This window comes from Salmo trutta, chromosome 12, assembly GCF_901001165.1.
Source record: "Salmo trutta chromosome 12, fSalTru1.1, whole genome shotgun sequence".
NCBI lineage: Eukaryota > Metazoa > Chordata > Actinopteri > Salmoniformes > Salmonidae > Salmo > Salmo trutta.
In genome coordinates, this window is record NC_042968.1 from 94,880,931 (window position 1) to 94,907,792 (window position 26,862).

Genomic DNA, 26,862 nt, shown 5'->3' on the forward strand with positions numbered 1-26,862 from the left:
CGTCTGTCTGTTTCATCCTGTCTGTCTGTTTCATCCTGTCTGTCTGTTTCATCCTGTCTGTTTCATGGGATGCCAACATATCACTACTGTCCTACACTGTGGAGTGTGTCCTGTCTTCTATTAGATGTATTACATTTGATTGATGTGTTTGTGTTGCTCATTAGTGTTATGAGAGATTGATGTGAATGTGTTGCTCATTAGTGTTATGAGAGATTGATGTGTTTGTTGCTCATTAGTGTTATGAGAGATTGATGTGAATGTGTTGCTCATTAGTGTTGAGAGATTGATGTGAATGTGTTGCTCATTAGTGTTGAGAGATTGATGTGAATGTGTTGCTCATTAGTGTTATGAGAGATTGATGTGAATGTGTTGCTCATTAGTGTTATGAGAGATTGATGTGTTTGTTGCTCATTAGTGTTGAGAGATTGATGTGAATGTGTTGCTCATTAGTGTTATGAGAGATTGATGTGTTTGTGTTGCTCATTAGTGTTATGAGAGATTGATGTGTTTGTGTTGCTCATTAGTGTTATGAGAGATTGATGTGTTTGTGTTGCTCATTAGTGTTATGAGAGATTGATGTGTTTGTGTTGCTCATTAGTGTTATGAGAGATTGATGTGTTTGTGTTGCTCATTAGTGTTATGAGAGATTGATGTGTTTGTTGCTCATTAGTGTTGAGAGATTGATGTGAATGTGTTGCTCATTAGTGTTATGAGAGATTGATGTGTTTGTTGCTCATTAGTGTTATGAGAGATTGATGTGTTTGTTGCTCATTAGTGTTATGAGAGATTGATGTGTTTGTGTTGCTCATTAGTGTTATGAGAGATTGATGTGAATGTTGCTCATTAGTGTTACGAGAGATTGATGTGTTTGTTGCTCATTAGTGTTATGAGAGATTGATGTGTTTGTTGCTCATTAGTGTTATGAGAGATTGATGTGTTTGTGTTGCTCATTAGTGTTATGAGAGATTGATGTGTTTGTTGCTCATTAGTGTTGAGAGATTGATGTGAATGTGTTGCTCATTAGTGTTATGAGAGATTGATGTGTTTGTTGCTCATTAGTGTTATGAGAGATTGATGTGTTTGTGTTGCTCATTAGTGTTATGAGAGATTGATGTGTTTGTTGCTCATTAGTGTTATGAGAGATTGATGTGTTTGTTGCTCATTAGTGTTGAGAGATTGATGTGAATGTGTTGCTCATTAGTGTTATGAGAGATTGATGTGAATGTGTTGCTCATTAGTGTTATGAGAGATTGATGTGTTTGTTGCTCATTAGTGTTATGAGAGATTGATGTGTTTGTTGCTCATTAGTGTTATGAGAGATTGATGTGAATGTGTTGCTCATTAGTGTTATGAGAGATTGATGTGTTTGTTGCTCATTAGTGTTATGAGAGATTGATGTGTTTGTTGCTCATTAGTGTTATGAGAGATTGATGTGTTTGTGTTGCTCATTAGTGTTATGAGAGATTGATGTGTTTGTGTTGCTCATTAGTGTTATGAGAGATTGATGTGTTTGTGTTGCTCATTAGTGTTATGAGAGATTGATGTGTTTGTGTTGCTCATTAGTGTTATGAGAGATTGATGTGTTTGTGTTGCTCATTAGTGTTATGAGAGATTGATGTGTATTCTAAGCTTTTACCCAAAGAACTTTCACTTCACACCTTTTTACAAGCTGGAGGCTTGCGTTTTCATATTTTATAAGTGTATTTTCTACGTACTGCTTAATTTGCTTTTGTATACAACACAGACCTGTACTACTATGTAGAATACTGTTTCTACTACCGTATTAGTGTTTTTGTGATTTATTACAATTCAGGATGATCAACTATAAACATCAGGGAGCCGTGTTTAGTTTAGAATGCTGGTTTATTATTGTATAAATAACATTTTAGTTCCTATGATAAACGTCTGAACTACCATTCCCCTGCTGTGAGCTTAATGTGTCAACTATACCGTGAAACTTTAAAGAAATTAAAGTGTTTTTAACTTTCAATATATTTACAAAGGAACTGGGAAAAAGATGGGGGGAAAACAACCACTAGATTGTAACTTTACATAGTAAAGTCAAGTTGAGGGGCTTGCTGTAGTTCTTAAATGTTTTTGTGGTCGTGGAAGAAATGTTCTGATTTTAGATTTGAATGGTAGAAATAAATAAAAAGTTGTGGAAGATTTTTCATACTCTTAAGTGTTTGTCTAACCTGTTGGGGAAAGTGGTCAAAATGGCAGTTTTCAAAAAGTCTGGAAGAAAAGCAGTTGGTTCGGTTCCTCAAAACGTCATTCTTGATCGGTAAAAGTTATTCTTTGTTCTGATTTTGAGATTTTAGTAGCAGAGAAGGAGAGGAGGATTTCATACCCTCTAACACGTCTAACCTGTTGGGAAAGTGGACCAAGCTGATTTGTGTCAAAAGCCACAATGGCCTGAAAAGTTGACACTCAGACTGACAGTTGACTCATTTTGTAACAGTTGACAATAGCCACAGAAAGAGTGGAGCCCCTCTCAATATTAGGCTGCATTACATTGAACGGAAAACCAAAATAATCAAATATTTGTATAACGTGAAGCTTTTTAAAACATCAAAAAGACATATCAGCTTACCTTAATTTATAAAGACAGATATAGCAGCCTACCTTAATTTCACCAGTTTTTCATCCGTTGCGAGTCAAGGAAGGTCTGTGGTCAGTGTATTTCCAATATCATGCCTTGTTTTATCAGTGTGATCCAGTCAACCCGGCTCCACGTGGTCGGTCCCCTGAAATCCCAAATTTAAGATCAGTTTGTCTTGTTTTGTCTTGTTTCCCCCCCCCCCTGGTGGTCAAGGTAGGGAGTTGTGGTACGGATGAGCTGATCCTGGATCTGTGCCTCTGCCTACCACCTGTGTGTCTATGATCCATCCTCAGTGGATGGATGCGTGGCCGTTGTCCCAAATGGCAGCCTATTGCCCATGCAGTGCACTACATTTGACCAAGGGCCCATAGTGCACTATACAGGGAACAGAGTGCTATTTGGAACTCGTCGGTGTTTGATGCACCATTCTTTGCCTCTCTTCTTGCTGGTCCTGGGAAGAAGAAAAAAAACATGTATCTGCAACATTGTACATCATCGGATTCCTACGTCTGAAATGGCATGTGTTGTTTTTAGATAATCACAAAACGTACCTGATGAGTTAACTTAAAAAGTTGTAATTTGTTCCCCATGAAGAGTTGGTGCAGTGCAATTAATTCCAGATGTTTCTCAGAAGCCTTACCATTTGCAACGGGACATTTTTTTGTGAAAGATTGGCGCGCAAAGTTATTGGCATATTCATTGTATTAAAGTGAATATAAGTTTTGTACATGAAGTAGAATTAAACAAGGCTATTTATTTGGACTGAGCAGCAGACAGTGCAGTGAGAGGCATAGCCACTGGAATACATCTCTGCTAATACTGGCCTATTAAAAAGGCCCAATGCACTACTTTTCAGGGTGTGCTGCAGCACGCTCAGCACACCAACCTGTTATGGAAAGGGGGGACTACAGCAGGAGAGAGGAGCATTGCAGACTGAACACTGTTCACTCAAAAGCACTGCAGAATTCGATTTTTAATACACGTTTCTCCAAACGTCAAATTTTGAAGTTAATAGTTAGGGTTACAGTTTTTTTTGCGATCGCTTACACTCCTGTTGCGGGAATTTGGCTCGTTGTGTCAATGTAACACACAAGCTAAATAAGACAACACTCGGGGATAAACATCTCAATCTGTCAAAATGAAACTCTGCAATCAAAACTTCACAATCCTTTTTCAAAATGTAATTTCTTGGCACAAAAATGACACACGCAGCATTTGAATTACTCTTTCAAAGCAGCTTCACACTGATAAAACAAGGCATGATATCGGAAATACACTGACCACAGACCTTCCTTGACTCGCAACGGATGAAACACTGGTGAAATGAAGGTAGGCTGCTATATCTGTCTTTATAAATTAAGGTAGGCTGCTTTATCAGTCTTTATAAATTAAGGTAGGCTGCTTTATCAGTCTTTATAAATTAAGGTAGGCTGCTATATCTATTAAGGTAGGCTGCTATATCTGTCTTTATAAATTAAGGTAGGCTGCTATATCTGTCTTTATAAATTAAGGTAGGCTGCTATATCTGTCTTTATAAATTAAGGTAGGCTGCTATATCTGTCTTTATAAATTAAGGTAGGCTGCTATATACAAAATACTGACCGCTTTAGTACATTGTATACCTTTTTAATTATGTCAGACAAGCTTCTGTGAAAGATTGTTCCTGTACATCTACTCAGACCGGGGAGGCAGGTAGCCTAGTGGTTAGAGTGGAGGGGGCGGCAGGTAGCCTAGTGGTTAGAGTGGAGGGGCGGCAGGTAGCCTAGTGGTTAGAGTGGAGGGGAGGCAGGTAGCCTAGTGGTTAGAGTGGAGGGGCGGCAGGTAGCCTAGTGGTTAGAGTGGAGGGGCGGCAGGTAGCCTAGTGGTTAGAGTGGAGGGGCGGCAGGTAGACTAGTGGTTAGATTGGAGGGGAGGCAGGTAGCCTAGTGGTTAGAGTGGAGGGGCGGCAGGTAGACTAGTGGTTAGAGTGGAGGGGCGGCAGGTAGCCTAGTGGTTAGATTGGAGGGGAGGCAGGTAGCCTAGTGGTTAGAGTGGAGGGGCGGCAGGTAGACTAGTGGTTAGAGTGGAGGGGCGGCAGGTAGCCTAGTGGTTAGAGTGGAGGGGCGGCAGGTAGCCTAGTGGTTAGAGTGGAGGGGAGGCAGGTAGCCTAGTGGTTAGAGTGGAGGGGAGGCAGGTAGCCTAGTGGTTAGAGTGGAGGAGCGGCAGGTAGCCTAGTGGTTAGAGTGGAGGGGAGGCAGGTAGCCTAGTGGTTAGAGTGGAGGGGGGGCAGGTAACCTAGTGGTTAGAGTGGAGGGGGGGCAGGTAGCCTAGTGGTTAGAGTGGAGGAGCGGCAGGTAGCCTAGTGGTTAGAGTGGAGGAGCGGCAGGTAGCCTAGTGGTTAGAGTGGAGGGGCGGCAGGTAGCCTAGTGGTTAGAGTGGAGGGGCGGCAGGTAGCCTAGTGGTTAGAGTGGAGGGACGGCAGGTAGCCTAGTGGTTAGAGTGGAGGGGCGGCAGGTAGCCTAGTGGTTGGAGTGGAGGGGAGGCAGGTAGCCTAGTGGTTAGAGTGGAGGGGCGGCAGGTAGCCTAGTGGTTAGAGTGGAGGGGAGGCAGGTAGCCTAGTGGTTAGAGTGGAGGGGAGGCAGGTAGCCTAGTGGTTAGAGTGGAGGGGAGGCAGGTAGCCTAGTGGTTAGAGTGGAGGGGAGGCAGGTAGCCTAGTGGTTAGAGTGGAGGGGAGGCAGGTAGCCTAGTGGTTAGAGTGGAGGGGAGGCAGGTAGCCTAGTGGTTAGAGTGGAGTGGTGGCAGGTAGCCTAGTGGTTAGAGTGGAGGGGCGGCAGGTAGCCTAGTGGTTAGAGTGGAGGGGAGGCAGGTAGCCTAGTGGTTAGAGTGGAGGGGAGGCAGGTAGCCTAGTGGTTAGAGTGGAGGGGAGGCAGGTAGCCTAGTGGTTAGAGTGGAGGGGAGGCAGGTAGCCTAGTGGTTAGAGTGGAGGGGAGGCAGGTAGCCTAGTGGTTAGAGTGGAGGGGAGGCAGGTAGCCTAGTGGTTAGAGTGGAGGGGAGGCAGGTAGACTAGTGGTTAGAGTGGAGGGGCGGCAGGTAGACTAGTGGTTAGAGTGGAGGGGCGGCAGGTAGCCTAGTGGTTAGAGTGGAGGGGAGGCAGGTAGCCTAGTGGTTAGAGTGGAGGGGCGGCAGGTAGCCTAGTGGTTAGAGTGGAGGGGAGGCAGGTAGTCTAGTGGTTAGAGTGGAAGGGCGGCAGGTAGCCTAGTGGTTAGAGTGGAAGGGCGGCAGGTAGCCTAGTGGTTAGAGTGGAGGGGCGGCAGGTAGCCTAGTGGTTAGAGTGGAGGGGCGGCAGGTAGACTAGTGGTTAGAGTGGAGGGGAGGCAGGTAGACTAGTGGTTAGAGTGGAGGGGCGGCAGGTAGCCTAGTGGTTAGAGTGGAGGGGCGGCAGGTAGACTAGTGGTTAGAGTGGAGGGGCGGCAGGTAGCCTAGTGGTTAGAGTGGAGAGGAGGCAGGTAGCCTAGTGGTTAGAGTGGTGGGGCGGCAGGTAGCCTAGTGGTTAGAGTGGAGGGGCGGCAGGTAGACTAGTGGTTAGAGTGGAGGGGCGGCAGGTAGACTAGTGGTTAGAGTGGAGGGGCGGCAGGTAGCCTAGTGGTTAGAGTGGAGGGGAGGCAGGTAGCCTAGTGGTTAGAGTGGAGGGACGGCAGGTAGCCTAGTGGTTAGAGTGGAGGGGAGGCAGGTAGCCTAGTGGTTAGAGTGGAGGGGAGGCAGGTAGCCTAGTGGTTAGAGTGGAGGGACGGCAGGTAGCCTAGTGGTTAGAGTGGAGGGGCGGCAGGTAGCCTAGTGGTTAGAGTGGAGGGGTGGCAGAGTAGCCTAGTGGTTAGAGTGGAGTGGAGGCAGGTAGCCTAGTGGTTAGAGTGGAGGGGAGGCAGGTAGCCTAGTGGTTAGAGTGGAGGGGCGGCAGGTAGCCTAGTGGTTAGAGTGGAGGGGCGGCAGGTAGCCTAGTGGTTAGAGTGGAGGGGAGGCAGGTAGCCTAGTGGTTAGAGTGGAGGGGCGGCAGGTAGCCTAGTGGTTAGAGTGGAGGGGGGGCAGGTAGCCTAGTGGTTAGAGTGGGGGGGAGGCAGGTAGACTAGTGGTTAGAGTGGAGGGGCGGCAGGTAGCCTAGTGGTTAGAGTGGAGGGGCGGCAGGTAGCCTAGTGGTTAGAGTGGAGGGGCGGCAGGTAGCCTAGTGGTTAGAGTGGAGGGGCGGCAGCTAGCCTAGTGGTTGGAGTGGAGGGGCGGCAGGTAGCCTAGTGGTTAGAGTGGAGAGGCGGCAGGTAGCCTAGTGGTTAGAGTGGAGGGGAGGCAGGTAGACTAGTGGTTAGAGCGGAGGGGCGGCAGGTAGCCTAGTGGTTAGAGTGGAGGGGCGGCAGGTAGCCTAGTGGTTAGAGTGGAGAGGCGGCAGGTAGCCTAGTGGTTAGAGTGGAGGGGAGGCAGGTAGCCTAGTGGTTGGAGTGGAGGGGCGGCAGGTAGCCTAGTGGTTGGAGTGGAGGGGCGGCAGGTAGCCTAGTGGTTGGAGTGGAGGGGAGGCAGGTAGCCTAGTGGTTAGAGAGGAGGGGCGGCAGGTAGCCTAGTGGTTAGAGTGGAGGGGAGGCAGGTAGACTAGTGGTTAGAGTGGAGGGGCGGCAGGTAGCCTAGTGGTTAGAGTGGAGGGGCGGCAGGTAGCCTAGTGGTTAGAGTGGAGGGGCGGCAGGTAGCCTAGTGGTTAGAGTGGAGGGGTGGCAGGTAGCCTAGTGGTTAGAGTGGAGGGGAGGCAGGTAGACTAGTGGTTAGAGTGGAGGGGCGGCAGGTAGACTAGTGGTTAGAGTGGAGGGGAGGCAGGTAGCCTAGTGGTTAGAGTGGAGGGGCGGCAGGTAGCCTAGTGGTTAGAGTGGAGGGGAGGCAGGTAGACTAGTGGTTAGAGTGGAGGGGCGGCAGGTAGCCTAGTGGTTAGAGTGGAGGGGCGGCAGGTAGCCTAGTGGTTAGAGTGGAGGGGAGGCAGCTAGCCTAGTGGTTAGAGTGGAGGGGAGGCAGCTAGCCTAGTGGTTAGAGTGGAGGGGCGGCAGGTAGCCTAGTGGTTAGAGTGGAGGGGCGGCAGGTAGCCTAGTGGTTAGAGTGGAGGGGCGGCAGGTAGCCTAGTGGTTAGAGTGGAGGGGCGGCAGGTAGCCTAGTGGTTAGAGTGGAGGGGCGGCAGGTAGCCTAGTGGTTAGAGTGTAGAGGTGGCAGGTAGCCTAGTGGTTAGAGTGGAGGGGAGGCAGCTAGCCTAGTGGTTAGAGTGGAGGGGCGGCAGGTAGCCTAGTGGTTAGAGTGGAGGGGCGGCAGGTAGCCTAGTGGTTAGAGTGGAGGGGCGGCAGGTAGACTAGTGGTTAGAGTGGAGGGGCGGCAGGTAGCCTAGTGGTTAGAGTGGAGGGGCGGCAGGTAGCCTAGTGGTTGGAGTGGAGGGGAGGCAGGTAGACTAGTGGTTGGAGTGGAGGGGAGGCAGGTAGCCTAGTGGTTGGAGTGGAGGGGAGGCAGGTAGCCTAGTGGTTAGAGTGGAGGGGCGGTAGGTAGCCTAGTGGTTAGAGTGGAGGGGCGGCAGGTAGCCTAGTGGTTAGAGTGGAGGGGCGGCAGGTAGCCTAGTGGTTAGAGTGGAGGGGCGGCAGGTAGCCTAGTGGTTAGAGTGGAGGGGAGGCAGGTAGCCTAGTGGTTGGAGTGGAGGGGAGGCAGGTAGACTAGTGGTTAGAGTGGAGGGGAGGCAGGTAGTCTAGTGGTTAGAGTGGAGGGGAGGCAGGTAGCCTAGTGGTTAGAGTGGAGGGGCGGCAGGTAGCCTAGTGGTTGGAGTGGAGGGGAGGCAGGTAGCCTAGTGGTTGGAGTGGAGAGGCGGCAGGTAGCCTAGTGGTTGGAGTGGAGGGGAGGCAGGTAGCCTAGTGGTTAGAGTGGAGGGGAGGCAGGTAGCCTAGTGGTTGGAGTGGAGAGGCGGCAGGTAGCCTAGTGGTTGGAGTGGAGGGGAGGCAGGTAGCCTAGTGGTTAGAGTGGAGGGGAGGCAGGTAGCCTAGTGGTTAGAGTGGAGGGGAGGCAGGTAGCCTAGTGGTTGGAGTGGAGAGGCGGCAGGTAGCCTAGTGGTTGGAGTGGAGGGGAGGCAGGTAGCCTAGTGGTTGGAGTGGAGAGGCGGCAGGTAGCCTAGTGGTTAGAGTGGAGGGGAGGCAGGTAGCCTAGTGGTTGGAGTGGAGAGGCGGCAGGTAGCCTAGTGGTTGGAGTGGAGAGGCGGCAGGTAGCCTAGTGGTTAGAGTGGAGGGGAGGCAGGTAGACTAGTGGTTAGAGTGGAGGGGCGGCAGGTAGCCTAGTGGTTAGAGTGGAGGGGCGGCAGGTAGACTAGTGGTTAGAGTGGAGGGGCGGCAGGTAGCCTAGTGGTTAGAGTGGAGAGGAGGCAGGTAGCCTAGTGGTTAGAGTGGTGGGGCGGCAGGTAGCCTAGTGGTTAGAGTGGAGGGGCGGCAGGTAGACTAGTGGTTAGAGTGGAGGGGCGGCAGGTAGCCTAGTGGTTAGAGTGGAGGGGAGGCAGGTAGCCTAGTGGTTAGAGTGGTGGGGCGGCAGGTAGACTAGTGGTTAGAGTGGTGGGGCGGCAGGTAGCCTAGTGGTTAGAGTGGTGGGGCGGCAGGTAGACTAGTGGTTAGAGTGGAGGGGAGGCAGGTAGCCTAGTGGTTAGAGTGGTGGGGAGGCAGGTAGCCTAGTGGTTAGAGTGGAGAGGCGGCAGGTAGCCTATTGGTTAGAGTGGAGGGGAGGCAGGTAGACTAGTGGTTAGAGTGGAGGGGCGGCAGGTAGCCTAGTGGTTAGAGTGGAGGGGAGGCAGGTAGCCTAGTGGTTAGAGTGGAGGGGCGGCAGGTAGCCTAGTGGTTAGAGTGGAGGGGAGGCAGGTAGCCTAGTGGTTAGAGTGTAGGGGCGGCAGGTAGTCTAGTGGTTAGAGTGGAGGGGCGGCAGGTAGACTAGTGGTTAGAGTGGTGGGGAGGCAGGTAGCCTAGTGGTTAGAGTGGAGAGGCGGCAGGTAGCCTAGTGGTTAGAGTGGAGGGGAGGCAGGTAGACTAGTGGTTAGAGTGGTGGGGAGGCAGGTAGCCTAGTGGTTAGAGTGGTGGGGAGGCAGGTAGCCTAGTGGTTAGAGTGGAGGGGCGGCAGGTAGCCTAGTGGTTAGAGTGGAGGGGAGGCAGGTAGCCTAGTGGTTAGAGTGTAGGGGCGGCAGGTAGTCTAGTGGTTAGAGTGGAGGGGCGGCAGGTAGACTAGTGGTTAGAGTGGTGGGGAGGCAGGTAGCCTAGTGGTTAGAGTGGAGAGGCGGCAGGTAGCCTAGTGGTTAGAGTGGAGGGGAGGCAGGTAGACTAGTGGTTAGAGTGGTGGGGAGGCAGGTAGCCTAGTGGTTAGAGTGGAGGGGCGGCAGGTAGCCTAGTGGTTAGAGTGGAGGGGCGGCAGGTAGCCTAGTGGTTAGAGTGGAGGGGCGGCAGGTAGCCTAGTGGTTAGAGTGGTGGGGAGGCAGGTAGCCTAGTGGTTAGAGTGGAGGGGAGGCAGGTAGCCTAGTGGTTAGAGTGTAGAGGTGGCAGGTAGCCTAGTGGCTAGAGTGTAGAGGTGGCAGGTAGCCTAGTGGTTAGAGTGGAGGGGCAGCAGGTAGCCTAGTGGTTAGAGTGGAGGGGAGGCAGGTAGACTAGTGGTTAGAGTGGTGGGGAGGCAGGTAGCCTAGTGGTTAGAGTGGAGGGGCGGCAGGTAGCCTAGTGGTTAGAGTGTAGAGGTGGCAGGTAGCCTAGTGGTTAGAGTGTAGAGGTGGCAGGTAGCCTAGTGGTTAGAGTGGAGGGGCGGCAGGTAGCCTAGTGGTTAGAGTGGAGGGGCGGCAGGTAGCCTAGTGGTTAGAGTGGAGGGGCGGCAGGTAGCCTAGTGGTTAGAGTGGAGGGGAGGCAGGTAGCCTAGTGGTTAGAGTGTAGAGGTGGCAGGTAGCCTAGTGGTTAGAGTGGAGGGGAGGCAGGTAGCCTAGTGGTTAGAGTGGAGGGGCGGCAGGTAGCCTAGTGGTTAGAGTGGAGGGCCGGCAGGTAGCCTAGTGGTTAGAGTGGAAGGGAGGCAGGTAGCCTAGTGGTTAGAGCGGAGGGGCGGCAGGTAGCCTAGTGGTTAGAGCGGAGGGGCGGCAGGTAGCCTAGTGGTTAGAGTGTAGAGGTGGCAGGTAGCCTAGTGGTTAGAGTGTAGAGGTGGCAGGTAGCCTAGTGGTTAGAGTGGAGGGGAGGCAGGTAGCCTAGTGGTTAGAGTGGAGGGGCGGCAGGTAGCCTAGTGGTTAGAGTGGAGGGCCGGCAGGTAGCCTAGTGGTTAGAGTGGAGGGGAGGCAGGTAGCCTAGTGGTTAGAGCGGAGGGGCGGCAGGTAGCCTAGTGGTTAGAGCGGAGGGGCGGCAGGTAGCCTAGTGGTTAGAGCGGAGGGGCGGCAGGTAGCCTAGTGGTTAGAGCGGAGGGGCGGCAGGTAGCCTAGTGGTTAGAGTGTAGAGGTGGCAGGTAGCCTAGTGGTTAGAGTGTAGAGGTGGCAGGTAGCCTAGTGGTTAGAGTGGAGGGGAGGCAGGTAGCCTAGTGGTTAGAGTGGAGGGGCGGCAGGTAGCCTAGTGGTTAGAGTGGAGGGCCGGCAGGTAGCCTAGTGGTTAGAGTGGAGGGGAGGCAGGTAGCCTAGTGGTTAGAGCGGAGGGGCGGCAGGTAGCCTAGTGGTTAGAGCGGAGGGGCGGCAGGTAGCCTAGTGGTTAGAGTGTAGAGGTGGCAGGTAGCCTAGTGGTTAGAGCGGAGGGGCGGCAGGTAGCCTAGTGGTTAGAGTGTAGAGGTGGCAGGTAGCCTAGTGGTTAGAGTGGAGGGGCGGCAGGTAGCCTAGTGGTTAGAGTGGAGGGGCGGCAGGTAGCCTAGTGGTTAGAGTGGAGGGGAGGCAGGTAGCCTAGTGGTTAGAGTGGGGGGGCGGCAGGTAGCCTAGTGGTTAGAGTGGAGGGGGGGGCAGGTAGCCTAGTGGTTAGAGTGGGGGGCAGCAGGTAGTCTAGTGGTTAGAGTGGAGGGGCGGCAGGTAGCCTAGTGGTTAGAGTGGAGGTCCAGTAACCGGAAGGATGCAAGATCGTATCGTCGAGCTGACAAGGTAAAAATCTGTCGTTCTGCCCCTGAACAAGGCAGTTTAACCCACTGTTCCCCAGTAGGCCGTCATTGAAAAGAAGAATTTGTTCTTAACTGACTTGCCTAGTTAAAATAAGGTCAAATTAAACATTACGTTTTTGCCGTTGCAGGTTTTTACAAGAAAAAAACTAAGTGTCATTACAGTACAGTAATCAATACAATATGTTACTGTAAACTCACAGAAACAAAAGTAATTACAGTGCAATGGTAAACAAAACTAAAATATTGTAAAGGAGGGGGTGGATGGATCCTGCCTTTCTGTTAGGGTCTGACCACATCACAAGCCATGTCATCCCTGGATCGGCAACGGGGAAAATGTCGCCTTGCATGCCGTATCCAACCCTGGACTGACCCCACCTCAATGTCTCCGCGTGCCTCTTCCATCGCTTGCAGAAGAGGCAGGCAGGCATGGGATTGGCGGTCATACACTTTCCAACGGCAAACTGAAAATAATTCCCCAATCGGATTGAGAAATGGGGAGTAAAGGGGCAAGTATACAACTGTGAAGTTATTGTGGTTGGTGAACCAGTCCCTGACCAGAGCAGCCCGGTGGAAACTAACATTATCCCAGATGACAACAAACCTGGGCTTCTCTGGTCCGTCCTGTACAGCTGCATTATGTAGTGCATCCAGATATATGATTATGTGAGCAGTATTGTAGGGACCTGAGGTGGCGTGGTGATGGAGAACTCCTTGCAGACTAATGGCGGTACACAAGGTGATATTTCCCCCCCGCGGCGCTGCCCAGGGACATTCACAACAGCTCTTTGTCCTGTAACATTTCTGCCCGACGCCTGTTTTTAGATTGAATCCAGCTTCATCGATGAGGCTGTGCAGCTGCGTCAACGTCCAGGACTCTAACAGAAAATGCAAACACTGTACCATGAATATGGTGTAACTCAAAACACAGGACTACAATGTCTACATTTTCACACAAGGATGGGGATCGGGGGTGGGTTGGGTCAGACCCATTCAGTCAAAACTACAAGCTACAAATGTAACAGTATAGCTTCCGTCCCTCTCTTCGCCCCAACCTGGGCTTGAACCAGGGACCCTCTGCACACATCAACAACTGACACCCCACGAAGCATCGTTACCCATCGCGCCACAAAAGCTGCGGCCCTTTGCAGAGCAAAGGGGAACAACTACTTCAGGTCTCAGAGCGAGTGACGTCACTGATTGAAATGCTATTAGCGCGCACCACCGCTAACTAGCTAGCCATTTCACATCGGTTACACTGGCAAGGCAGGTGCCCCCACAGACACCACCCCCCTCCCCCCAGAATAGGGGCACCTACCTAGGTCACATACTGCTTTGTCTGAATGTATCGATGCAGTGCCAATAGGACACCATCTACTGCCATTACTGTAATACAGTATAATACATTGACACTTGCACGAGGGTCATAGCGAAGGTCTTTGACTCCAACGCTGTTCCTCTCAAATGGAAGCCTGCACAGCTGCTTCGTCGTAAGTCAAGATGGCGGCAGAGTGTCGACACACTGACAACGGGTTGATTATTATGGAACGTTGTGTGGTCTGAGATGATTGGCTCTCGTATGTTGATGTAGGCGGATCGTGGTGTTGTTTACCGACACTAGATTGACAACGGGCCAGTTCCTGTTCATGGGTGAAACAGATGTCGTCTTCCACCCTCGGGAGGTCGTCTGGAAGTTCTGGAGAAAATGTAAGAATATGATGTCATTGGTTAGGTTATTTTTGTACATACTGTACTGTCGTACTGTACACAGGAACATCACAACTGTAGCACATGTACTTCACAACACTATACCTATTTATTTTGGTTCACTGAGGAGCGTAGACGTAATACTGTGATGCAGAACGATGTGCAACAATTACATAGGAACAGTCTAGTGTAGAAAGGTGAAGACATAACTGTTCTCCAGTCTAAAATGTCCGTTTTGTGGATGCTACCGCGTAGCGACTCAGGTTGGGCTGGACTCTCTGCCCAGCCTCTCTCATCGTCAGGCCATGATTTATGACACGGTCCACCAAAGTGGCCCTAATGTCGTCGGAAATATGTCTCCGTCTATTGCCTGGTCCCCTCCTTTGTTGTTGTTGTCCTCTCTTCCTCCATGTTTGCAAAGTTCTCACCAAAGAGGTGAGCTTACCTGAGGTCTATTTGTAGTGCTGAGGCTCAGACTACATTTTTACATTTTAGTCATTTAGCAGATGCTCTTATCCAGAGCAACTTACAGTAGTGAATTCATACATTTCAATTCATTTCATTTTTTTTTTTCGTACTGAGCTCCCATGGGAATCGAACCCACAACCCTGGCGTTGCAAACACCATGCTCTACCAACTGAACCACAGGGAGCCTGGTGTCCAATTACTGTAGAAGTGTTTTCATGTGTGTGTGTAGGTTGGTGTTGCCAATTTCAGGTATGTTTTGCATTTTGAATAGAATTGTTTTCCCAATGACTGCAAGAGATTTCATTTCTTGAACAAAGTGTGTAAGAAACAGTGTGTAGTGTTTTGTAAGTGTGTTGCAGAATTGCAAACAAAGTGCAAAGCAGAAAATGTGTTTGTTACTTTTGGTGCCTTTGTTTAATGGCATGGTTACAAAAGTTAAGGTTTTGATGCTTTTGTCTAAGCATTCACTTTCAGTGTGTAAACAATCGGCAAAAACTGTAAAACATTACGTTTAGGCATTCAGTCCGAATGGTTTAAGGTTTGGGATTGGGTTAAAACATACAAAATGTGTGTCCAGCACTGGGATTGAACACGTGACCTTCTCAGGGGAGGTTCTGGGAGGAGGGGCAGTGCCCCTGTGACAAAAATTTTGGACCCCCTTGTGGCCCCCCTAAATGTGGAGTATGAAATCATTTTTACAAAACAAATTTTTGCTATGGTTCTTTTTTTTTACATCTGTTATTAGACAGTGGCAACGATGATGATTATGAACATGGTCTGTTGCCTGCTAATGCAGTGAAGAAAACGATATGACAACAATAACGTCTAACAGTACAACTGGCCCCCTCTAACAGTACAACTGGCCCCCTCTAACAGTACAACTGGCCCCTCTAACAGTACAACTGGCCCCAGCTTGCCCCCCCAGTTGAAATGGTCTAGAACCGCCACGTGACCTTCTGATCCAGAGTAATAGGATTACACCCATCCACCAATCCCCATTGCAAAAACGCAAACTTTCTTGACGATAATAACGCCGATTGTTGCCCTAATGGTCTGGTTTTCAAAGGCATTTCTCGACGTCCTCAGAATATGGTTAGACGTCCAATTTCGAAGTCACCGTTGAGCGATCTGCCTGTTCAGGAAGTTGAAAACCGCTACGTTTGCAGAGTGGAGGAAGAATAGGAGGATGGAAGGAAAAAAACACCTCCGTGAACCTTTGAACCGTCACAAGACTCACTAGGAACCGTCTTCTTGAACAGTCACAAGACCAGGGTCGTATACTTCCTAATCGGAATTGACTATCACACATACCGATGCAGACGACCCGGTTCACTAAGAGATCGCGATAAAGTGATTCGTTTGGATAAAGAAAATTAAAGGAACGGAAAACTAAGGGAAGGAGAGAGAGAGTTGCACCACAGCACTTTTCTATGCTGCTAAAAGAGAGTCGTAAGGTTTGTATCATTGTAGCCACAACATTTGTGGTTAATTTTTAATCCATTCTTCCCAACAAACAAAAAAAATACAGCAACAACTCAATAAGCTGAAGTGTAGACTTTTGTTTTTGGCATGTTTGTTTGTTTGTTTGTTTCGGTCGGGCGACATATGAAAGTTGTGCAGAGATCCTGTTTGTTTTGTGCGGTGCTGTCTGCTTGACCGTGTGCGTGTGTCACCGACAGTGGATAGACTTATTACGAAGGTTATATTAATGAACATAGTTTCTCATGTTCATTAATAGCGTCGTTTCAATCTCCCGAGCCGTTTCCCTAAAACCGTCTTTTTTACTAAAGTTGGTTTTTGAGGACGCTCGTTATTTCACGGACTGATTCAGACCACACGTCGTTAGATACGGTTTCCCCCCTTATACCGCGTCAAATTATACACCGAAGATCTGGGATAAACAGAGAATCAATGTTTCTCTTTCTGTGACCTCTGATAACTTAGTTGTGAAGTTGACTACAAATAGTTACCATGTCTTTACAATTGTTACAAACAAGCGAACGATAAATTTTTTTAAAAGATGCTTCAAATGAAAACCGAGAGGACTGCGTTACAAGATAAATAGCCTAAACTATGTCATTCAATAATATTGAAATCAATTTCATGTTAATTCAATTGCGTAATATTGTTAATTATAGACCACACAGTCAACATGTGCGCAATGATGTGACTTGATTTAGTACATTATTATTATTATTATTATAGGGTAAGCATTAAGCCGTATATCAATATTTGCATCCATAGGTGGTAATATCTGTCAAGAAGTTGATCCGTCGTCAGTATTGTGGAATAATTGTAATGTTAAAGTAAGAGTTGAATGGAGAAAGCTGACCTGAGAGCAGCCCTGCCCTTTTTCGATCCAATCAGTATCGACACATGTATACGGCGCACTTAGCGACAGCTCACTTACCTGGTGTTTCAGGAAACGCATGTTAAACCTATGTTACACCGGGAAAGAAGGGCTAGTCTAATTGGCTCTTGGCTAGTCTAATTGGCTCTTGGCTAGTCTTATTGGCTCTTGGCTAGTCTTATTGGCTCTTGGCTAGTCTTATTGCTCTTGGCTAGTCTTATTTGCTCTTGGCTAGTCTTATTTGCTCTTGGCTAGTCTTATTTGCTCTTGGCTAGTCTTATTGGCTCTTGGCTAGTCTTATTGGCTCTTGGCTAGTCTTATTGGCTCTTGGCTAGTCTTATTGGCTCTTGGCTAGTCTTATTGCTCTTGGCTAGTCTTATTGGCTCTTGGCTAGTCTTATTGGCTCTTGGCTAGTCTTATTGGCTCTTGGCTAGTCTTATTGCTCTTGGCTAGTCTTATTGCAATTGGCTAGTCTTATTGGCTCTTGGCTAGTCTTATTCCTTGTCAAAAACATTGTAACCAGCAGACACACTGTCCATTTATTTGTATGGGCCAAATGGCACAATATTCCCTACATAGTGCAATACGTTTGACCAGAGCTCTATGGACACTTTTCGAAAGTAGTGTCCTATGTAGAGAATGGGATGCCATTTGGTACTCAGAGTAGTGTTTGACAGAAACATGTCATCAAAGCCATCTGGGGAAAACTCAAATCTCTTGTGTTTTCAGGGGTGATCTGGTCTTCTGACATTTTGGGCAAATGACTGATGGGCTGGTCCATTTTTAGCCCAGTGGGCCTGTCTAACTAGTGGTTTTTTTTTGTTTTTTTTTGCTACAAATGATAATTAATTTGGTAATAATGGAGGCTTCAAGAAAAAAGTGGGCCAGTGTGGGGGGCCTTGAGGAAAAAAGTGGGCCGGTGTGTTAGAAATGCCTAGGCCCGAATTCTGGTCCCAGTCCGCCCCTTCCTGTGTTGATATATTTTCTCTCTAACAGGAACAGGAAAGAGGAAAAAAGCAAAATAAGAGGCCAGCATCTGTAGAACCATCATGTCATCTGTTCATTTCAATCCAGGGACGGATTCCAAAGACGTTAATGGGCAAGTTAACACACACACACACACACACACACACACGTACACACACACACACACACACACACAATCACACACACAATCACACACACACTGACTGTCAACCTTTACTGTCGTTTAATGAGTAATCTGCAGAAGTAGCTACTGTTACGAGACATTCTTTTTCAATAACATGCTGAGCAGTGAAGGACTGTGTCCCAAATGTTACTATGGGCTCTGGTCTAATGTAGTGCACTATATAGGGAATAGGGTGCCATAGGGCTCTGGTCTAAAGTAGTGCACTATATAGGGAATAGGGTGCCATAGGGCTCTGGTCTAAAGTAGTGCACTATATAGGGAATAGGATTCAATAGGGCTCTGGTCTAAAGTAGTGCACTATATAGGGAATAGGGTTCCATAGGACTCTGGTCTATAGTAGTGCACTATATAGGGAATAGGGTTCCATAGGACTCTGGTCTATAGTAGTGCACTATATAGGGAATAGGGTGCCATAGGGCTCTGGTCTAAAGTAGTGCACTATATATAGGGAATAGGGAGCCATTTGGGACAACCTCTAGGGATGGTCAGTTCAGACTACTGTAGAGGTGTGGCTGTAGTGTTGTAAGTCACTCTGCTGATGTCAGCAGCTTTTCCCTGGTTTGATATAACTGGTCATCGGCCATTTGTCCTTAAGCTCGTCTCCTACCGCATGTAGACAGAGGTTCAACAAAGAGGACAAGATTAGTTACTACATAACTTCTACTTCAAATAATATCACATTTTATTGCTCACGTACACATATTTAGCAGATGTTATTGCGGGTGTTGTGAAATACTTGTGTTTCTAGCTCCAACAGTAATATCTAACTAAATGCTTGTGTTCCCAGCTCCAACAGTAGTATCTAACTAAATGCTTGTGTTTGTAGCTCCAACAGTACAGTAGTATCTAACTAAATGCTTGTGTTTCTAGCTCCATCAGTGCAGTAATATCTAACTAAATGCTTGTGTTCCTAGCTCCAACAGTAATATCTAACTAAATGCTTGTGTTTCTGGCTCCAACAGTGCAGTAATATCTAACTAAATGCTTGTGTTTCTAGTTCCAACAGTGCAGTAATATCTAACTAAATGCTTGTGTTTCTGGCTCCAACAGTGCAGTAATATCTAACTAAATGCTTGTGTTTCTAGCTCCAACAGTGCAGTAATATCTAACTAAATGCTTGTGTTTCTAGCTCCAACAGTAATATCTAACTAAATGCTTGTGTTCCCAGCTCCAACAGTGCAGTAATATCTAACTAAATACTTGTGTTCCCAGCTCCAACAGTGCAGTAATATCTAACTAAATGCTTGTGTTCCTAGCTCCAACAGTAATATCTAACTAAATGCTTGTGTTCCCAGCTCCAACAGTAATATCTAACTAAATGCTTGTGTTCCTAGCTCCAACAGTAGTATCTAACTAAATGCTTGTGTTTGTAGCTCCAACAGTACAGTAATACCTAACTAAATGCTTGTGTTCCCAGCTCCAATAGTACAGTATCATGTTAAGTGTCTAAACATACTGTACATGGAAATGTAGCTTTAATTGATGTTGATCTCTTTCCCCATCTTTTCTGTCTCCTCTCTTCACTCACTCACTGACTCACTCACTGACTCCCTCCGCTGTCTCTCCCTCCTCTCACTCCCACCCCCTCCCTCTTCTCTCCCTCCTCTCACTCCCACCCCCCCTCTCTCCTCTCTCTTCTCTCTCTCCTCTCCCTCCCTCCCTCCTCTCACTCCCACCCCCTCTGTCTCTCCTCTCTCTCCCTCCCTCTTCTCTCCCTCCTCTCACTCCCACCCCCCCTCTCTCCTCTCTCTTCTCTCTCTCCTCTCCCTCCCTCCTCTCACTCCCACCCCCTCTGTCTCTCCTCTCTCTCCCCTCCCTCCTCTTTCTCAGTAGTGTAGAGAAGCTGGAGGAGGCTAAGGTGGAGATAGACGATGGGAAGGATGAGAGTGCAGAACCTGATACCATGTATCAGTAAGTACACACACACACACACACACACACACACACACACACACACTGTGAACCTGATGTACCAGACTCATTCCACCTCAAACAGCAGAACAAAGAGGAAATAGTTTCTGTAGTTAGAAACTGACACAATTACAATTCCAGAAACATTATTTTGTTGAAATATAATTTGATCTCTGAGAAATAAAACTAATTAGTTGAACCCAAATTAGCCCTTTTTTAAAAAATGTATATAATCTTCAATAAATATAGAACCTAACATCTAATTTGGATTATAATGGCTTTTTAGCATTTTATTGGCTTCCTCATGTCTTACATGTACATTTTTTTGACATTTTAGTCATTTAGCAGACGCTCTTATCCAGAGCAACTTACAGTAGTGAATACATACATTTCATACATTTTTTTTTCTTCCCCGTACTGGTCCCCTGTGGGAATCGAACCCACAACCCTGGCGTTGCAAACACCATGCTCTACCAACTAAGCCACACGGTCTTACTCATTGTTAGGAAGAATTATGGTCCAAATTGGATGTTGTTTATTAAAGATTATATGAATTAAAATGGCCAATTTGGGTGCAATCAGTTCTCTGAGAAATTCAAATCAATTTCAACAAAATTATTTTTTTGCAGGAATGCTTATCTTATGTGTTTCTAACTACAGAAATAATTTCAGAACAATGTGAGATGGTGTGTGTGTCATGGCTTGGCTGGAATGACCCACCAGTAAGTACCGTGGCTCCAATTGCAACGTCACACATACCTCCAGATCTATAGAAATGGTGTTTCTGATTAGAATTGTCATAATTCGTTTTTCTTCCTCGTTCTACAGATATATTCGGATGACGATTACTCCTTTTGTCATGTCCTTCGGATTCCGGTAAGTCCCGTTACTTGGGGATGATGATGATGATGGGGATGATGATTCTCTCTCTGTGTCTCTGTATTCCAGTATGTGTGGTGTGGTGCTGGTCTCTCTATTCCAGTATGTGTGGTGCTGATCTCTGTGTCTGTATTCCAGTATGTGTGGTGTGGTGCTGATCTCTGTGTCCGTATTGCAGTATGTTTGGTGTGGTGATGATCTGTGTCTCTCTGTATTCCAGTATGTTTGGTGTGGTGCTGGTCTCTCTATTCCAGTATGTTTGGTGTGGTGCTGGTCTCTGTGTCTGTATTCCAGTATGTGTGGTGCTGATCTCTGTGTCTGTATTGCAGTATGTTTGGTGTGGTGCTGATCTCTGTGTCTCTCTGTGTCCGTATTGCAGTATGTTTGGTGTGGTGCTGATCTCTGTGTCTCTCTGTGTCCGTATTCCAGTATGTGTGGTGTGGTGCTGATCTCTGTATTGCAGTATGTGTGGTGTGGTGCTGATCTCTGTATTGCAGTATGTGTGGTGTGGTGCTGATCTCTGTGTCTCTCTGTGTCCGTATTGCAGTATGTTTGGTGTGGTGCTGATCATAGTGGATATAGTGTTGGTGATAGTGGACCTGTCTCTGATGACGCGGAGCAGAGATGTGGGGGACGCTCTGGAGACGATCTCTCTCATCATCTCTCTGTTCTTCCTCACCGACGTACTGCTACGGGTCTATGTAGAGGGGTAAGCGTGTGTGTGTGTGTGTGTGTGTGTGTGTGTGTGTGTGTGTGTGTGTGTGTGTGTGTGTGTGTGTGTGTGTGTGTGTGTGTGTGTGTTCTCAGAGTACAGTCGTGGCCAAAAGTTTTGAGAATGACACAAATATTAATTTCCACAAAGTTTGCTGCTTTGGTGTCTTTAGATATTTTTGTCAGATGTTACTATGGAATACTGAAGTATAATTACAAGCATTTCATAAGTGTCAAAGGCTTTTATTGACAATTACATGAAGTTGATGCAAAGAGTCAATATTTACAGTGTTAACCATTCTTTTTCAATACGTCTGCAATCCGCCCTGGCATGCTGTCAATTAACTTCTGGGCCACATTCTGACTGATGGCAGCCCATTCTTGCATAATCAATGCTTGGAGTTTGTCAGAATTTGTGGGTTTTTGTTTGTCCACTTGCCTCTTGAGGATTGACCACAAGTTCTCAATGGGATTAAGGTCTGGGGAGTTTCCTGTCCATGGACCCAAAATATCGATGTTTTGTTCCCCGAGCCACTTAGTTATCTCTTTTGCCTTATGGCAAGGTGCTCCATCATGCTGGAAAAGGCATTGTTCTTCACCAAACTGTTCCTGGATGGTTGGGAGAAGTTGCTCTCGGAGGATGTGTTGGTACCATTCTTTATTCATGGCTGTGTTCTTAGGCAAAATTGTGAGTGAGCCCACTCCCTTGGCTGAGAAGCAACCCCACACATGAATGGTCTCAGGATGCTTTACTGTTGGCATGACACAGGACTGATGGTAGCGCTCACCTTGTCTTCTCCGGACAAGCTTTTTTCCAGATGCCCCAAACAATCGGAAAGGGGATTCATCAGAGAAAATTACTTTACCCCAGTCCTCAGCAGTCCAATCCCTGTACCGTTTGCAGAATATCAGTCTGTCCCTGATGTTTTTCCTGGAGAGAAGTGGCTTCTTTGCTGCCCTTCTTGACACCAGGCCATCCTCCAAAAGTCTTTGCCTCACTGTGCGTGCAGATGCACTCACACCTGCCTGCTGCCATTCCTGAGCAAGCTCTGTACTGGTGGTGCCCCGATCCCGCAGCTGAATCAACTTTAGGAGACAGTCCTGGTGCTTGCTGGACTTTCTTGGGCGCCTTGAAGCCTTCTTCACAACAATTGAACTGCTCTCCTTGAAGTTCTTGATGATCCGATAAATGGTTGATTTAGGTGCAATCATACTGGCAGCAATATCCTTGCCTGTGAAGCCCTTTTTGTGCAAAGCAATGATGACAGCACGTGTTTCCTTGCAGGTAACCATGTTTGACAGATGAAAAACAATAATTCCAAGCACCACCCTCCTTTTGAAGCTTCCAGTTTGTTATTCGAACTCAATCAGCATGACAGAGTGATCTCCAGCCTTGTCCTCGTCAACACTCACACCTGTGTTAACGAGAGAATCACTGACATGATGTCAACTGGTCCTTTTGTGGCAGGGCTGAAATGCAGTGGAAATGTTTTTTGGGGGATTCAGTGCATTTGCATGGCAAAGAGGGAGGGACTTTGCAATTCATCTGATCACTCTTCATAACATTCTGGAGTATATGCAAATTGCCATCATACAAACTGAGGCAGCAGGCCTTTGTCAAAATTTATATTTGTCATTCTCAAAACTTTTGTCCACGACTGTACATGAAGTGAAAGTGAGACTAGGACAGAGAGAGCGCAGGATGGAGACCCCCTGAGTGAGGGAGAGCTGTGAACCTCTGCTGTCTATGATGAGCTGTTTTAAACAGGAAGTAATGTGCAGGAAATGGTTCCAGGAAGTGGTTTGCCCTTTGCTGGGCAGTAGGCCTTCTTGGAACACACTGATGAATCATCATAGAACTAAGTTAAACTCTTTGAATCAGCTGTGTACATTCGTGGCCAAAAGTTTTGAGAATGACACAATATTAATTTTCATTGACTGACTGTGTGTGTGACTGACTCTCTGTGTGTGTGTGTGTGTCTGACTGTCCTGTGTGTTTCAGGTTCAAGGTGTACTTCAGTTCCAGACTGAATATCATAGATGCCTGTATCGTTGTCATCACCCTGGTTGTCACTATGATCTACACCTTCTCTGACCTGACGGGGGTCAGCCTCATACCCAGGTATGTACGGGGGGGCCAGCCTCATACCCAGGTATGTACGGGGGGGCCAGGCTCATGCCCAGGTGCGTACGGGGGGGCCAGCCTCATGCCCAGGTGCGTACGGGGGGGCCAGCCTCATGCCCAGGTGCGTACGGGGGGGCCAGCCTCATACCCAGGTATGTACGGGGGGGCCAGGCTCATACCCAGGTATGTACGGGGGGGCCAGGCTCATGCCCAGGTGCGTACGGGGGGGCCAGCCTCATGCCCAGGTGCGTACGGGGGGGCCAGACTCATACCCAGGTACGTACGGGGGGCCGGCCTCATGCCCAGGTGCGTACGGGGGGCGGGCCTCATGCCCAGGTGCGTACGGGGGGCGGGCCTCATGCCCAGGTGCGTACGGGGGGCGGGCCTCATGCCCAGGTGCGTACGGGGGGGCCATCCTCATGCCCAGGTGCGTACGGGGGGGCCAGCCTCATGCCCAGGTGCGTACGGGGGGGCCATCCTCATGCCCAGGTGCGTACGGGGGGGCCAGCCTCATGCCCAGGTGCGTACGGGGGGGCCATCCTCATGCCCAGGTGCGTACGGGGGGGCCAGCCTCATGCCCAGGTGCGTACGGGGGGGCCATCCTCATGCCCAGGTGCGTACGGGGGGGCCATCCTCATGCCCAGGTGCGTACGGGGGGCCCGGCCTCATGCCCAGGTTCACACACCGGACTGTATCTCTGCTTGACCCATGACCCCCTTCACCCTCTTCAGTCCCGTCCCACCATCCTGTTTCCTCTTCCATGATTGTTTATATACAGTACCAGTAAAAGGTTTGGACACACCTAATCATTCAAGGGTTTTTCTTTATTTTTACTATTTTCTACATTGTAGAATAATAATGAGGACATCAAAACTATGAAATAACACATATGGAATCATGTAGTAACCAAACAAAGTGTTAAACAAATCAAAATATATTTTATATTTGAGATTCTTCCAAGTAGCCACTCTATGCCTTGATAACAGCTTTGCTCACTCTTGGCATTCTCTCAACCAATTTCATGAGGTAGTCACCTGGAATGCATTTCAATTAACAGGTGTGCCTTGTTAAAAGTTAATTTGTGGAATTTCTTTCCTTCTTAATGTGTTTGTGACAATCAGTTGTGGTATACCGAAGACAGCCCTATTTGGTAAAATACCAAGTCCATATTATGGCAAGAACAGCTCAAATAAGCAAAGAGAAACGACAGTCCATCATTACTTTAAGACATGAAGGTCAGTCAATATGGAACATTTCAAGAACTTTGAAAGTTTCTTCAAGTGCAGTCTCAAAAACCATCAAGCGCTATGATGAAACTGGCTCTCATGAGGACCGCCACAGGAAAGGAAGACCCAGAGTTACCTCTGCTGCAGAGGATACGTTCATTAGAGTTACCAGCCTCAGAAATTGTAGTCCAAATAAATGCTTCACAGAGTTCAAGTAACAGACACATCTCAACATCAACTGTTCAGAGGAGACTGCGTGAATCAGGCCGTCATGGTTGAATTGCTGCAAAGAAACCACTACTAAAGGACACCAATAAGAAGAAGAGACTTGCTTGGGCCAAGAAACACGAGCAATGGACATTAGACCGGTGGAAATCTGTCCTTTCTGATGAGTCCAAATTTGAGATTTTTTGTTATAACCGCCATGTCTTTGTGAGACACAGAGTAGGTGAATGGATGATCTCTGCATGTGTGATTCTCACCGTGAAGCATGGAGGAGGAGGTGTGGTGGTGCTTTGCTGGTGACACTGTCAGTGATTTATTTAGAATTCAAGGAACACTTAACCAGCATGGCTACCACAGCATTCTGCAGCGATACGCCATCCCATTTGGTTTGCGCTTAGTGGGACTATCATTTGTTTTTCAACAGGACAATGTCCCAACACCTCCAGGCAGTGTAAGGGCTATTTGACCAAGAAGGAGAGTGATGGAGTGCTGTATCAGATGACGTGTCCTCCACAATCACCCAACCTCAACCTAATTGAGATGATTTGGGATGAGTTGGACCGCAGAGTGAAAAGAAAAGCAGCCAACAAGTGCTCAGCGTATGTGGGAACTCCTTCAAGATTGTTGGAAAAGCATTCCAGGTGACGCTGGTTGAGAGAATGCAAAGAGTGCGCAAAGCTGTCATTAAGGCAAAGGGTTGCTATTTTGAAGAATCTAAAATATATTTTGATTTGTTTAACCCTTTTTTTTTGGTTTCTACATGATTCCATATGTGTTATTTCATAGTTTTGATGTCTTCACTATTATTCTGCAATGTAGAAAATAATAAAGAAAAACCCTTGAATGTGTAGGTGTGTCTAAACTTTTGACTGGTACTGTGTGTGTGTGTGTGTGTGTGTGTGTGTGTGTGTGTGTGTGTGTGTGTGTGTGTGTGTGTGTGTGTGTGTGTGTGTATATATATAGATATACTGTATATTGCCCTCTTACTCTTTTCAGGGTGGTGACGTTCCTGCGTTTTCTGAGGATTATAATCCTGGTCAGGGTCTTCAGATTAGCCTCTCAGAAGAAAGAACTGGAGAAGGTCACCAGGAGGATGGTGAGTTCATCTCCACGGCAACGCAATGTTTTGAGGTCATTTTATAAAAACAGTTTTTTTTGGGGGGGGGGGGGGGGGGTTTAAGTGCCTTGCTCAACGGCAAAACGGCTATAGGCTATACCTGAGAGTGGTCTGGTCACTCATTTCACTTTCATCCCTGGGGTTTTCAATCCCCTTTACGTTGAAGCTTGCGTCAATGCTTAAAAATATATACAAACGGAGTACTGATCAGAGAAAGGATGTGTACAAACAGAGTACTGCATCATGGACTCGTGCTCCGACCCTCCCGTGCTCGGAGCACGGTAGTATGCATTATGAGAAATACCCAAAGTGTCCATGATCCTCATATAACCTCTACCCTCTGACCTGTCTCCAATCAGGTGTCTGAGAACAAGCGGCGCTACCAGAAAGACGGCTTTGACCTGGATCTCACCTACGTCACAGGTTATATATATATATATATATATCTCTCTGTCTCTCTCTGTCTCTCTGTCTCTCTCTGTCTCTCTCTGTCTCTCTCTGTCTCTCTCTGTCTCTCTCTGTCTCTCTCTGTCTCTCTCTGTCTCTCTCTGTCTCTCTCTGTCTCTCTCTCTGTCTCTCTCTCTGTCTCTCTCTCTGTCTCTCTCTCTCTCTCCTCTCTCTCTCTCTCTGTCTCTCTCTCTCTCTGTCTCTCTCTCTCTCTGTCACAGATGAGCTGTTTTAAATGAAAGACTAATGCTAGGAACATATCATTATTGTTTATAGTATACTGCATATGAGTGGCACTTACCAGCTCCTCCTCTCATCCCTCTCCTCTCATCCCTCTCCTCTTCTTCTCTCCTCTTCTTCTCTCCTCTTCTTCTCTCCTCTTCTTCTCTCCTCTTCTTCTCTCCTCTTCTTCTCTCCTCTTCTTCTCTCCTCTCTCCAGATCGTGTCATTGCCATGTCGTTCCCCTCCTCTGGGAAACAAGCCCTCTACAGAAACCCCATCAGGGTAACACACACACACTATAGAACCCCCATCAGGGTAACACACACACACACACTACAGAAACCCCATCAGGGTAACACACACACACTATAGAACCCCCATCAGGGTAACACACACACACTACAGAAACCCCATCAGGGTAACACACACACACTACAGAAAACCCCATCAGGGTAAGCCCTCTACAGAAACCCCATCAGGGTAAGCCCTCTACAGAAACCCCATCAGGGTAAGCCCTCTACAGAAACCCCATCAGGGTAAGCCCTCTATAGAAACCCCATCAGGGTAAGCCCTCTACAGAAACCCCATCAGGGTAA

At 47.9% G+C, this 26,862-nt stretch overlaps 1 protein-coding gene across 5 annotated transcripts in view; it reads left to right on the forward strand.

The window, feature by feature from the left end:
- Positions 1–15,038: 15,038 nt before the first annotated feature.
- Positions 15,039–26,862, forward strand: part of tpte (transmembrane phosphatase with tensin homology) — a 38,471-nt gene continuing 26,647 nt past the window's right edge. For 3 of the 5 annotated variants that reach the window (XR_003880426.1, XR_003880427.1, XM_029770399.1), the window contains exons 1-9: positions 15,040–15,336; positions 17,229–17,331; positions 19,234–19,314; positions 20,143–20,190; positions 20,741–20,902; positions 22,907–23,026; positions 25,477–25,576; positions 25,957–26,020; positions 26,484–26,548. Coding sequence is in view for 3 of the 5 variants with exons in the window: in XM_029770399.1 (XP_029626259.1) it covers positions 17,282–17,331; positions 19,234–19,314; positions 20,143–20,190; positions 20,741–20,902; positions 22,907–23,026; positions 25,477–25,576; positions 25,957–26,020; positions 26,484–26,548 (690 nt within the window). In the remaining 2 variants the exon portion in view is untranslated. Of the gene's footprint in view, positions 15,338–17,228; positions 17,332–19,233; positions 19,315–20,142; positions 20,191–20,740; positions 20,903–22,906; positions 23,027–25,476; positions 25,577–25,956; positions 26,021–26,483; positions 26,549–26,862 lie in introns of all 5 variants that reach the window. The other 2 variants (XM_029770400.1, XM_029770401.1) reach the window with 2 other exon arrangements.